This window comes from Triturus cristatus, chromosome 1_2 (assembly GCF_964204655.1).
Source record: "Triturus cristatus chromosome 1_2, aTriCri1.1, whole genome shotgun sequence".
Classification (NCBI taxonomy): domain Eukaryota; kingdom Metazoa; phylum Chordata; class Amphibia; order Caudata; family Salamandridae; genus Triturus; species Triturus cristatus.
This window is the reverse complement of record NC_140580.1, coordinates 1,155,107,022-1,155,117,625: the sequence shown is the minus strand read 5'-3', so window position 1 is coordinate 1,155,117,625 and position 10,604 is coordinate 1,155,107,022. Positions and strand designations below refer to the sequence as shown.

General features: G+C 43.5%; 1 protein-coding gene across 2 annotated transcripts in view; it reads left to right on the top strand.

The window, feature by feature from the left end:
* Positions 1–4,931: 4,931 nt before the first annotated feature.
* NUP214 (nucleoporin 214) overlaps positions 4,932–10,604 on the top strand; it is a 385,271-nt gene continuing 379,598 nt past the window's right edge. For both annotated transcript variants that reach the window (XM_085613954.1, XM_085613953.1), the window contains exon 1: positions 4,932–5,099. In XM_085613954.1, the coding sequence (XP_085470080.1) occupies positions 5,058–5,099 (42 nt within the window). In that variant the 5' untranslated portion in view covers positions 4,932–5,057. The remainder of the gene's footprint in view (positions 5,100–10,604) is intronic.

Below are 10,604 nucleotides of genomic sequence, written 5' to 3'. Positions count from 1 at the left end.
TCTCACTCTGGGTTGCTGGGTGTAGGTAGGGAGTGAGGATGAATGAACGGCATGCATATGCACTGTCGCCTGGATGAGTAAAAGGGAACCATCAGGTACATGCCTCTATACACTCTGATTTGCAGGTTTCAAGGGGCGTCACTGTTACTTACCCAGCAGGTATCCCTCTCGGAATTCTCCGGCACTCAGTCGTGTGTAGATCCCACTATTCTGGAAGATGTAAGAGTCGTGGGTGCTCCCAGGAAACTTTGCAACAATATCTGTGATGATGTTCCCTGCATCACAGATCACCTGCACATTGATGGAGTGGGTGGACTTCCTGTTCCTGTAGATGTGCTCTGTATCAGCTGGTGGACAGATTGGGATGTGTGTACCATCAATACAGCCGATGACATGGGGGAACTGTGCCATGTGATAAAAGTCTGTTTTTGTTTTCTGCAGTGCAGCCTGTGTGTTTGGGAAGCTTATGTAGTGGTGCATTCTGTGCATCATGGCATCCAGGAACTTCCTGAAGAAACGGGACAGGCAACTCTGGGATACACCACCCACCGCAGCTGTCACCACCTGATAACTGCCGGATGCCAGTAGATGTAGGCTGCAGAGCACCTGCACATGTGGTGGTATGGCGTGCGCCCTTCTTGTTGGCTGGTCCAGGAGTGGGTGCAGGTCCCTTATCAGGTCCATGATGGTTTCGGGGTGTAGCCTGTACCTCTCATGTATCTCTGCATCAGTCAGCTGGAATAGTGTGATGCGCTGTCTGTAGATTTGTTCCTCCCGTCGCCACACCCTCAGTCCTGCTGCCTGTAGACGTAGGCGCCTTGCAATGACGTACATGGCGGCCATGTTGTCCACGCTGTTGCATTTTGGGATTGCTTATGTGCATTGTTGATGGTTACCACCTGCTTTCCATCCGTGTTAATTACCGACTCTTATTTACCGATTTTCCTGGATTTCTTAATTACCGACTGCTCCTACATGTCATTTTAAATTTTTACCACTTCATATTTACCACTTCATATTTACCGATTCGTTAAATGTGTATTCGGTAAATATGAATCGGTATTTTAGAATTCGGTAACTATGAATCGGTATTTACCGCCTCATATTTACCGAAAAGTGGTTTTTGGACTCCTACATCTCACTTGTCTGAATACCGGTCGGTAACGGCATATTTACCGAAAATCGGCCGTTACCGACCGGTATTTCGCTACCTACATGAGGCCCTTAGGGCCCTATTTCATTGTCAGTCGGAAAGCCTCCGACATGCGGTCAGAGGCTTTCCGACCGAGATCGTCGGTTTCAATTACGAAATTGAAACTGGCCGGTCATTCAGGCTGGATTCCAACAGGCTCAAGGAGCCCGTCGGAGGCCGTCCCATAATCCCAATGGACGGCGTTTCCGCCATTGGGATTATGACGCTTGGTTTCCCATAGGCTTTCCATGCTGGGCTTTCTGGCATAGAAAGCCTGTCAGAAAGCGAGTTTGGGGGCCCCAAGGAGGGCCCCTTCAATTTGTGGCCTCCAGTTGGGGTCCAAAGGGGTACCTATAGTGCACCCCTGTCGATCCCTGCACCGTGTGGCAGACACCTTGAGGTGCCTGCCATGCAGTGCAGGGATGAACACAATCTCCCATTTCCCTATGGCCGGTTTACGGCCATAGCACAAGCTCCTATAGGAAAATGGGAGTATGGCACCGCACCATGGGGTCTATTATAATGTTGGGCAGATCGCCACCGCCCGTATGGCAGTGGTGATCCGCCCAACATTATACACCGCCCGTCACCCATTTCCCCCCACCATATTACTATGGCGGGGGGACCCCGGCGGACGGAAAGACCGTCCGCCGGTTTTCCGCGGGTCGACCAGTCGACCGGGCGGAAAAGGGGCTGGATATGGTGGGGGTGTCTGGAAGGCACCGCCATCCATATTAGAATACAGGCGGATTAGTGCCTTTCCATGGTGGCGTTGCCGCCATGGAAAGGCATGCGGTGCATGATTGTGGGGGCCCGTTGCGGGCCCCCAGGCTGTTGGGGGAGTGGAGGGGGCACATGGGGGGTACCTATGTTACCCCCTGGCACAACGTGGAAGGCACCGCACGGTGCCTGCCACGTTGTGCAGGCAAATACACAAGGTGCAGCCACAGCATGTGTGCACCGCCCGCCACAATGATGTGGATGGAGGATGCCACCGCCACCGTGGCAGTGGCATCCTAATTGCCGGTGCGGGACCGCCGCACCACTGGCGGCCGGTGCCAGCACTGCTAGGGTGGCGGGCGGATTTCCACCCGCCATCCTAATAGGACCCCATGTGCGGTCGCATTGTAATTAAGCAGTTGGGACAGTCGGCCGACCAACATCATAATCGGGCCATTCATCATTAAAAAACAAACCATTCCAATTAAATTTAAAAAGTAAATAATGTATAAATCTTAAAATTTTGTAACAATTATTTTACACATTAAAAACATAATTAAAAAAATTATAATGTTAAATTAACAATAACATAATATAAATTATTACAATGTAAAATACATTATTTAATATAATATTTAATACATAATCTATCCTAACTGTAATTTATACAAAACTACCCATCGTATTACAGTAAATATATATAACATTTACTAATCACACTTTACACAAATCAAAAATAATAAAACTAACTGAAACTTATAAATCTGCCTACAGTAAATACAATAATAATGACAGTTTTGGATTGTGGATAGGTAGTATTTACTATACCCATTCCAGCCAATACAACAGTAATCAAACTATTGAAGTGCAGACAGAAAATGTACTATTCTCACTCCAATCAGTATACCAGTAGGCAAAATGTTGGATAGCGGAGGGATAAAATGTACTATTCCCACTCCAGTCAGTATGACGTTAGGGAAAGTGTTGGATTGCAAAGGGGTAAAATTTACTATTCCCACTTCAATCAGTGCAACAGTAGGGAAAGTGTTGGATTGCTGAAGGGTAAAATTTACTATTCCCACACCAGTCAGTACAACAGTAGTGAAAGTGTTGGATGGCGGAGGGGTAAAATTTACTATTCCCACTGCAATCAGCGAAACAGTGGGAAAGTGTTGGATTGCGGAGGGGTAAAATGTATTATTCCCACTCCAGTCAATACAACAGTAGAGAAAGTGTTGGATAGCAAAGGGGTAAAATGTACTATTCCCACTCCAGCCAGTACAACAGTGGTGAAAGTGTTGGCTTGCAGAGAAGTAAAATTTACTAAATTATAGTGAACAAAATAAAAATATTTATTAAAAACAAAGTAAATAATAAAAAATATAAATATGTTGGGACAAAATACAAATACATTTAATATTAAAAATGCCAAAAAAGAAAAACATTTTACAATGTTAAATACATATCACAAATACCCACAAATGTTTTTATAAATAAAATACAGAAACATTTTCATATAAATATTTTTTTAAGTATTTATTAACCAAAAAAAGTATTACATAATTATAATGTAGTAACTTCCCACTCTATAACCTCACAACACTCACAACCTGCACATAAAATGTAACTTTTAAAAACAAATTATTTACACTATTAATATAAATATTTGTCAACAAACTAATTATAATAAAATATTAATTATTAAATTAATTATAATTAAATGTTAATTATTAATTAATTACAGTTAATGCACTTCCCACAATATACCCCCTAAAACACACAACACACACATTTTACAGACAAATATTTACACAATTAACATAATTATCAAATTAATAACTAACAATAATTAAAAAATAAGTATTAATTAGTTAGAATTAATTTACTCTACAATGTTTACCCTTATAAACCACACAATCCGCACCTAAAAAAAATTAAACAATTAACATAATTATCAATTATTTAAAGAATATTAATTAACAACTATTTATCAATTAATTAAAAAAATGACTTCCCATCCTTTACCTCTATAAACCTCACAACCCACACCTAAAAAAATAAGACAATTCACATAAATCTCAATTAACATTAATCAAAAACTAATTATAAATTATTTTAAAATAAATCACTTCCCACCCTTTACCCATATAACCCCATAACCTGTACTTACAAAAACAAAAAAAAATAATAAAATTGTGCACAATTAACATAGATATATATCAATTAAAAAAATAATATCACATACAAAATATTCATTAATTTATTATAATTAAATTACTTGCCACCCTATATCCATATAACTCCACAACCCACTACGGAACTAAAAATTACAAAATTTAATTGAATTAAACTTATTAATTATTAAAAAATTAACAAATATATAAAATATCATAAACAATAATTATACAAAAAATTAACATCATATACATTTAAAGACTATACTAAAATATATAACAATAATTATTTTTTGCAAACGATATTAATAACTTCGATATTTTAAAGATCGATATTACGTACCTTCAAATGGATATTCTTGACATCGATATTCCTGCTGACGATATTTCCATGTCACAATATTTTAAATTCAATTTTTTTGTAGGACGATATTTTAAACTCGATATTTTTTCATTTTTTGATACTTCATTTTATTTTTCCTTAAATAAACTGCTTAAATGCAAGGAGGCAACGCTCCTGTTTTAGCAGAGTAGCCGCCAATGCTTTCCATTTCACAATCTTGCATATAAAGGAGGAACTACAGAAGAGACGGTTTTGTTTTGCCCTCGATAAGGAGTCACCCAAAGTGTCGCACAGAAGGAAATGAAATGCCACACACATACCAACTAAAACATGTAACTGTCACATAAGCACATTGAAAAGTTGGTAGCTATGGCGCACGAGAGAAACATTGCCCTGAAACTCACTTCCGTCCCCACGCTAGAACGAGGCTTGATACGCGGAAGCTGTGCCCAGCGCTCCGACTCTCTTCGGTGTCCTGATTGTGACGTCCCTGCGAGCGCCGGAAACGCTGGCTAGTGCGCAGGGAGTTGACAGCGGTGTGCGGGAACTGCAGAAGCAGAGGGAGCGGAGGGCAGCCTAAGCCGGGACAGAGAGCGGAGGGTCGGCTGAGCCAGGTCAGCAGGCAGCCATGGAGGAAGATATGGACTTACCCAACGAACGAGAGATGAAGGTGAGGGGCAGCTGGCTGTGGGGGGCAGAGTAACAGCCTGCAGGGGGGATAGGCAGGGTGTAGAGGGATGCTGCAGCTTGGTCTCGGTGAGTGGACGGGGTGCCAGGGAGATGCCTCAACCTGGTGTCCTGGCCCGGTGAGTGGACGGGGTGCAGGCGGTAAGGAGACGCAGGCTGCCCTGGTCCAGGTGCCTAACTGCACTGTGCATGTCCTGCGCAGGGTGCCAGTCTACAGCCAGCATGGGGGCGGGGGGTGCCAGGATGTGTCTTCACAGCCCGTGCGGTCCAGGGAGGGTGCCAGCCTGCAGGATGTCTCGATGGGGTGCAGAGATGTCATGTCACAGCCCGCAGGGTGTATGGACCATGAGCACTTTGTGATGGTGGGCGGGTAAGCACATCTTAATGTTCTGTGGCGAGTACAGGGTCTTTGGATGAATTGAAAGTGGCACAGCCTAATGTTCCATGAGCTTGTTTTTGTGGGATACACCCTAGGAAGTAGTGTTCGGATTGTTATGGTGCTGTGACACGCTTGGCGATTGAAGGGATCCTGGAACTGAGGAGTACAGTTGGTTCAAGAGAGCATTAGGGGTGCTTTGTAATTGACACATCAGTTTTAGGGGCAAGATCGGGTCCTCCATAGTGAGCCGTGGTAGGCTGGAGTGGATTTTGGGAGGTAGAAAGATTGCAGGAGAAGATACACTGCAGTGCTTGGGACAGACACGAGCTGCACTTTTCAGCCCCTTTAAACATTAGCAACGACAATAACTTTCATTGTTTTTTTTTTTTACTTAAACCATTATAGTAGACAGGTGTGTGTTGTAAAAATTTACACTAAACCACACAGTAGATTAAAATAGTTGTTCAAACAAAATTCGCCAATTAAATGAAGACATCAGTGAATCCTTTATTTTCTACAATAAAACATGTGAGCTTCAACAACTGTCTAGCCCACTGAATGCAAAAAGTATATAGTCATGTCCGTATGGCTTATTGATTAAAACTTTGGAGTTCTATAAATCATTATTAAAATAGTCGGTATAATTGGTGGAGGTTATCCAAATAGGACATATAGTCTGGAAACAAATGTTGCCTGTTGTAAGGAAATATCTCTTTTTACATTATCACCCTTAAGTTTTTGAACTGATGCTGCCCGTTTTTAGGTCTTACCTGGCGATGAAGCGCTGTCGCTAGCGAGATCTATTGTTACTGACTTGCTTCGAAAGGGAGATAGGAGATGGGCACGCGCAGGGGCAACTGAAGGTTGTGAACGCACCTGTGATCGCATACGACGGTGTTACTTTCACTTTCCCCGTCTGCTCCACGGAGACAGCTTTTTAAATTTGTCTCTGTAATATGAAGACCATAGCTCAGTGCCTACAAGTCTTAAGTACTCCCAGCACATTCCCGTACCTATATGTCAAACATATACAAAGCACGCCTCAATGGCTGCTGAAAGTGTCAAACGTAACAGGGTCAATGACCGAGGCTATGGTAGCTTCCAGCACTTGCTAGTGCCTTCTGTTGCCGGCTCGTCAACGCGCACCGAAGTAAGTGCTTGTCTCTGGTAATCACAGCACACCTTGACATTATTCATAAGTACTCACAACACCTCTGAGCAGTAGCAGTACTTCTGGGGTTCTTACCTCCGAGTCCTGTTTAAACCGCGGCAGGGCTGGAAACTCAACGTTCATATTCTCCATGTCCCCGAGCCTAGCTGGTGCGCAGGGTGTAAGAACGGCGTTTGGGTTTGGCGGAGCGGTTATTTCGGTAATACAGGTGACGGTTCCTTGTGATCCAGCGCAAGAGCAGCTAGCAATTCTAATTCAGCCGCCATGCTGCTCCTATTCAACGGGCTGGCATGCGCGGCCGCGCGCTCCCGGCTCCAGGAACTTGTGCCTCCGGGCCTGCATCGCCAGAGACACAGGAGGGGGGATCTAGAGGGCAGCGCGCGGAGGCCGAGCTGGGCGGCAGCGAAGCTCGCTTAATCTCCTCTCTGGGTGCACTCCCGGCCTCCCTGTCCGAAGCTTCAGTGAAACCGCGAACCTCCAGCACTTGCGAACGGCAAGTCGTACGCTGCACTCAGGCTGTTGGGTCCTTGTACCGCACCACGAGCTGATTGTTAAGGACTTCCCGTCCGGTGTTTCAAGCCTGGGATCGCCCATGTAGAGCGGTGCTGCGAACTGGGGTTGCGTGCCGTGCACTATTTCAGAGCTTCACCTCCATGTGCTAATTGATACTTAATATTGCCCTTACTCGGAGGAAGAAGGAAGAACTTTTTTTTTAGCAGAGCCCATTAGGACTGGCTGTTCTATTTATAACATTTGGGAAAAGCGTTTTGCAAATCGGCTTTTTCTGTTCTTTGGACAACCCACATGCGGCCCGCTTGAATTTTAAAATACATTTATATAGGGCTTTCTACCCCTGACGAGGCGTTGAAGCGCTTTACGGAGTAGGACGCTACCCCATACCAAAACTTAGTGATCAGTTCATTAGTTGTCATGGTTAGTTTTTCACGCTCATTCAGTGCATTCACGTTAGTTTGTTTTCGGTGCATTATTAACACAAATGTGAGCATTAGAGCGGGCTTTGTGAGAAGCAAGTGCTTGCTGGAATTAATAAAATAGTTATGGTTTCCGAAAGAGGTTAAGCTCAATAGGCATCAGATTTAGAAAAACTTACATACAGGAGAGGCAGGTAGAAGGGAAACAGTGGTGCACTTACAAAAAATAGGGACTGGAAGTAAGTAAAACATTTGATAGAATGTACATTTTTAATGCAGGATTTTATGGAATATAGCAGGTGGAGAATTTTTGCATGCAATTTATATATGTAAAGCCGTTGAAAGAAACACTTTTAAATTCTGCCCCTAAGAAATGTAGCTTACACAATCTTTCTAGAGGCACTTACAAGGTGACACAGATACTTCCAACACTGAACAGTAAGCCCAGTCGGTGCTCGAAAAATCATAACATTTTTACTAGACCTGCAGGTCTAGTAACTTTAATAATCTACTCGACCTAGCTGTAATGTACTTAACCCGTGAACTGGTCTAAAATTGTGTGATCCAAGGCAAATATTTTGTCGTATGGAGCCACCTTTTTCTTTATTATCACATAAAAGATCACATTCAAATATGCAAGTTCAGTATTTCTGCTGTACAAAAAAACTTTATTTGCTATACTAAATGTTTGTTCCACGTATAACAAGAATCAAGCCGCCCATATATAGGGTACACATGATTCCTGGCTTGTCTCTTCCTTCACTAATAGCATTGTCATCTGGGCAGGAGCATTAATAATTCCCAGAGCATGTTTAACAAGCATTTGCAATGCAATAGGGCTCGCATTTGCGAGAGTTTGAGCTATTTTTATAGTAAATGACATTGCCTTTTATTTATGTTTTGGTTTTTGAAACATAAATAAAAGCCATTGTCATTTACAATGCCAATAGGTCAAACTCGCGTAAATGCGAGACCTATTGCATTGCAAATGCTTGTTTACTTTGAAGGTGCACCGAGGTCTGACCAGACCTCACTGCCATTGCGCTAACCCTTAAGAGGTCTATGTCTGATTTTTCACCCACAATTTGCATGTTAGCATATAAGTCCCTAGTATATGAGCCTTTAGTTTAGTGTCTTTCTTGAACTGCAGCACTTATTGTGCCACCACAAGTAAAGCATAGCAGAGTGTGAATTCCATCCCACAAGTGATGGCTGGCCGAGCAGTTTGTCATCTGCTTATTTTACTTTGCTAGTTAAAGTAACGACAATTTCTAAACCTTCCTTTTTAATATTTATTTACCATCTCCTAAGGCAGTGCCACTGCACCCTAAAGGCAGGGTGCTTTACATTAAAAGATTGGACATGGGTTCTTAATTTTACATGTCCTGACAGATAAAAGCCTGCATTGTCGTGTTTACTGTGGAAAAGCTAGTAACCCCATTGGCAAGTAAAGTGTTATATGCTGACAACTCAGCAGTGCTAACCTCTGAATGGGTCAACAAAATATGATACTTCAGGGTATCAATAGAATCAAATTTAATGTAACTCTTGCACAAATGGCAACTTTAGTAAGTAGCCTCTTTGTTGCCCAAAGTATTCCAGTTATTGCTTACAGTTACTGGTAATGAGACAGCCCTATGCCCTCCTGGGGGGAGATGTGAAGGCGCTCAAGAAGGTATACAAAAGGCCTGCCGTTAAAAGAGGGGTCACCTCTGCCTGCCAGGAAGGCCAAACAGGGCGTGAGCCCAAAATACAAGCTTCAATGAGGGAGCCACCTTTGGCGTGTAAATGGTGGACACACACGAGAAAGCCTACTCCTTTATTCTGGCAGTCTCGTTGCCATCAGGGACAAAAAAGGGGAATCCATGGACAAAGCATTTTTTCTGTGGGCATGTAGCCCCTGGGTAGCCACACCTCAGGAGAAAGCTTCTGCTTTGTTGGGAGTGGGTAGTATAGTGCAAGCTGGGTTAACTAGATGCCACACTTCACAGGAAGTCATCACTAGGCAGGCGGGGACCTGGTAGCCCATTGGCTAGTAGTCGCCACATCCAGAGAGAGCACACACTGGGAATAAAAGTGGCACCCCAGTCAACCAGACCTCAGACCACGCCTGAACTGAAGAGCGGATGGAAGTACTCCCCTGCTGTTCCCTGACCCAGCGAAGAGAGACTGCACCAAAGTCATCCCCAAGCCTCAGTGATTACAAGAGCCACAAAAGGGAAGCAAAAGCTGCAGAAGCCTGCCTTGGTGAGTTAGTAGCCATGAAAGCTTGGCCACTGAAGTATAACCTGGGAGACAAGTCCTAGCCCACCAGAGTTGCACCCGAGTCTGCTAGATCTGTAAGAGTTGTCGGGGATAAGTTTGGTCGCTCAGGAAGGAAGTTATCTCCAGTTAAGGGGAACCACTGGTTTTGCTGTAACTGGAGACCAGTAGATAAGTGTCAACTGGGTTTGGCTGGGCCTCAACTGGACTTGGAGGGAAATCGACTCCTGTGGCCAAAGTCTCCCCACTATGTTCATAGACCAAGGAATGGCCTCAGGAAGACCCCCCCCCCCCGCACAGATTCAGCATGCTGTATCCCTTGCATCAGGACCACTCCATTAAAGTCTACTGCGGTTGACTGTGTGCTAACTGTCCAACTGGACCTCTTTGTTGTCCCTGTGACTCCATGGTCCCCAGGCTGGCCGCGTAGTAGTTTACAACTTTATAAAAGTTTTATAAAGTTTACAGGTACTTCAGTCCAATATAATGATTTATTGCGCTGAGTAAAGAAACAGTCATATTTCCTGAACCCTCCATAACAACCACAGTACCAAAAATTGTCATATGCTCCTAAAAGCACATTTCCAATGTACCTTGAGTATTCTACAAAGTATTTTTTAAATCCAGTAGTCCCGATCTTTAAAAAAAAAAGGGGGACAGAGTCAATTCCGAATGTTATCGCCCTATCTCCTTGATCATCTCTGCAATATAGATACTTGGTAGAGTTGTATTAGATCGGCTGGG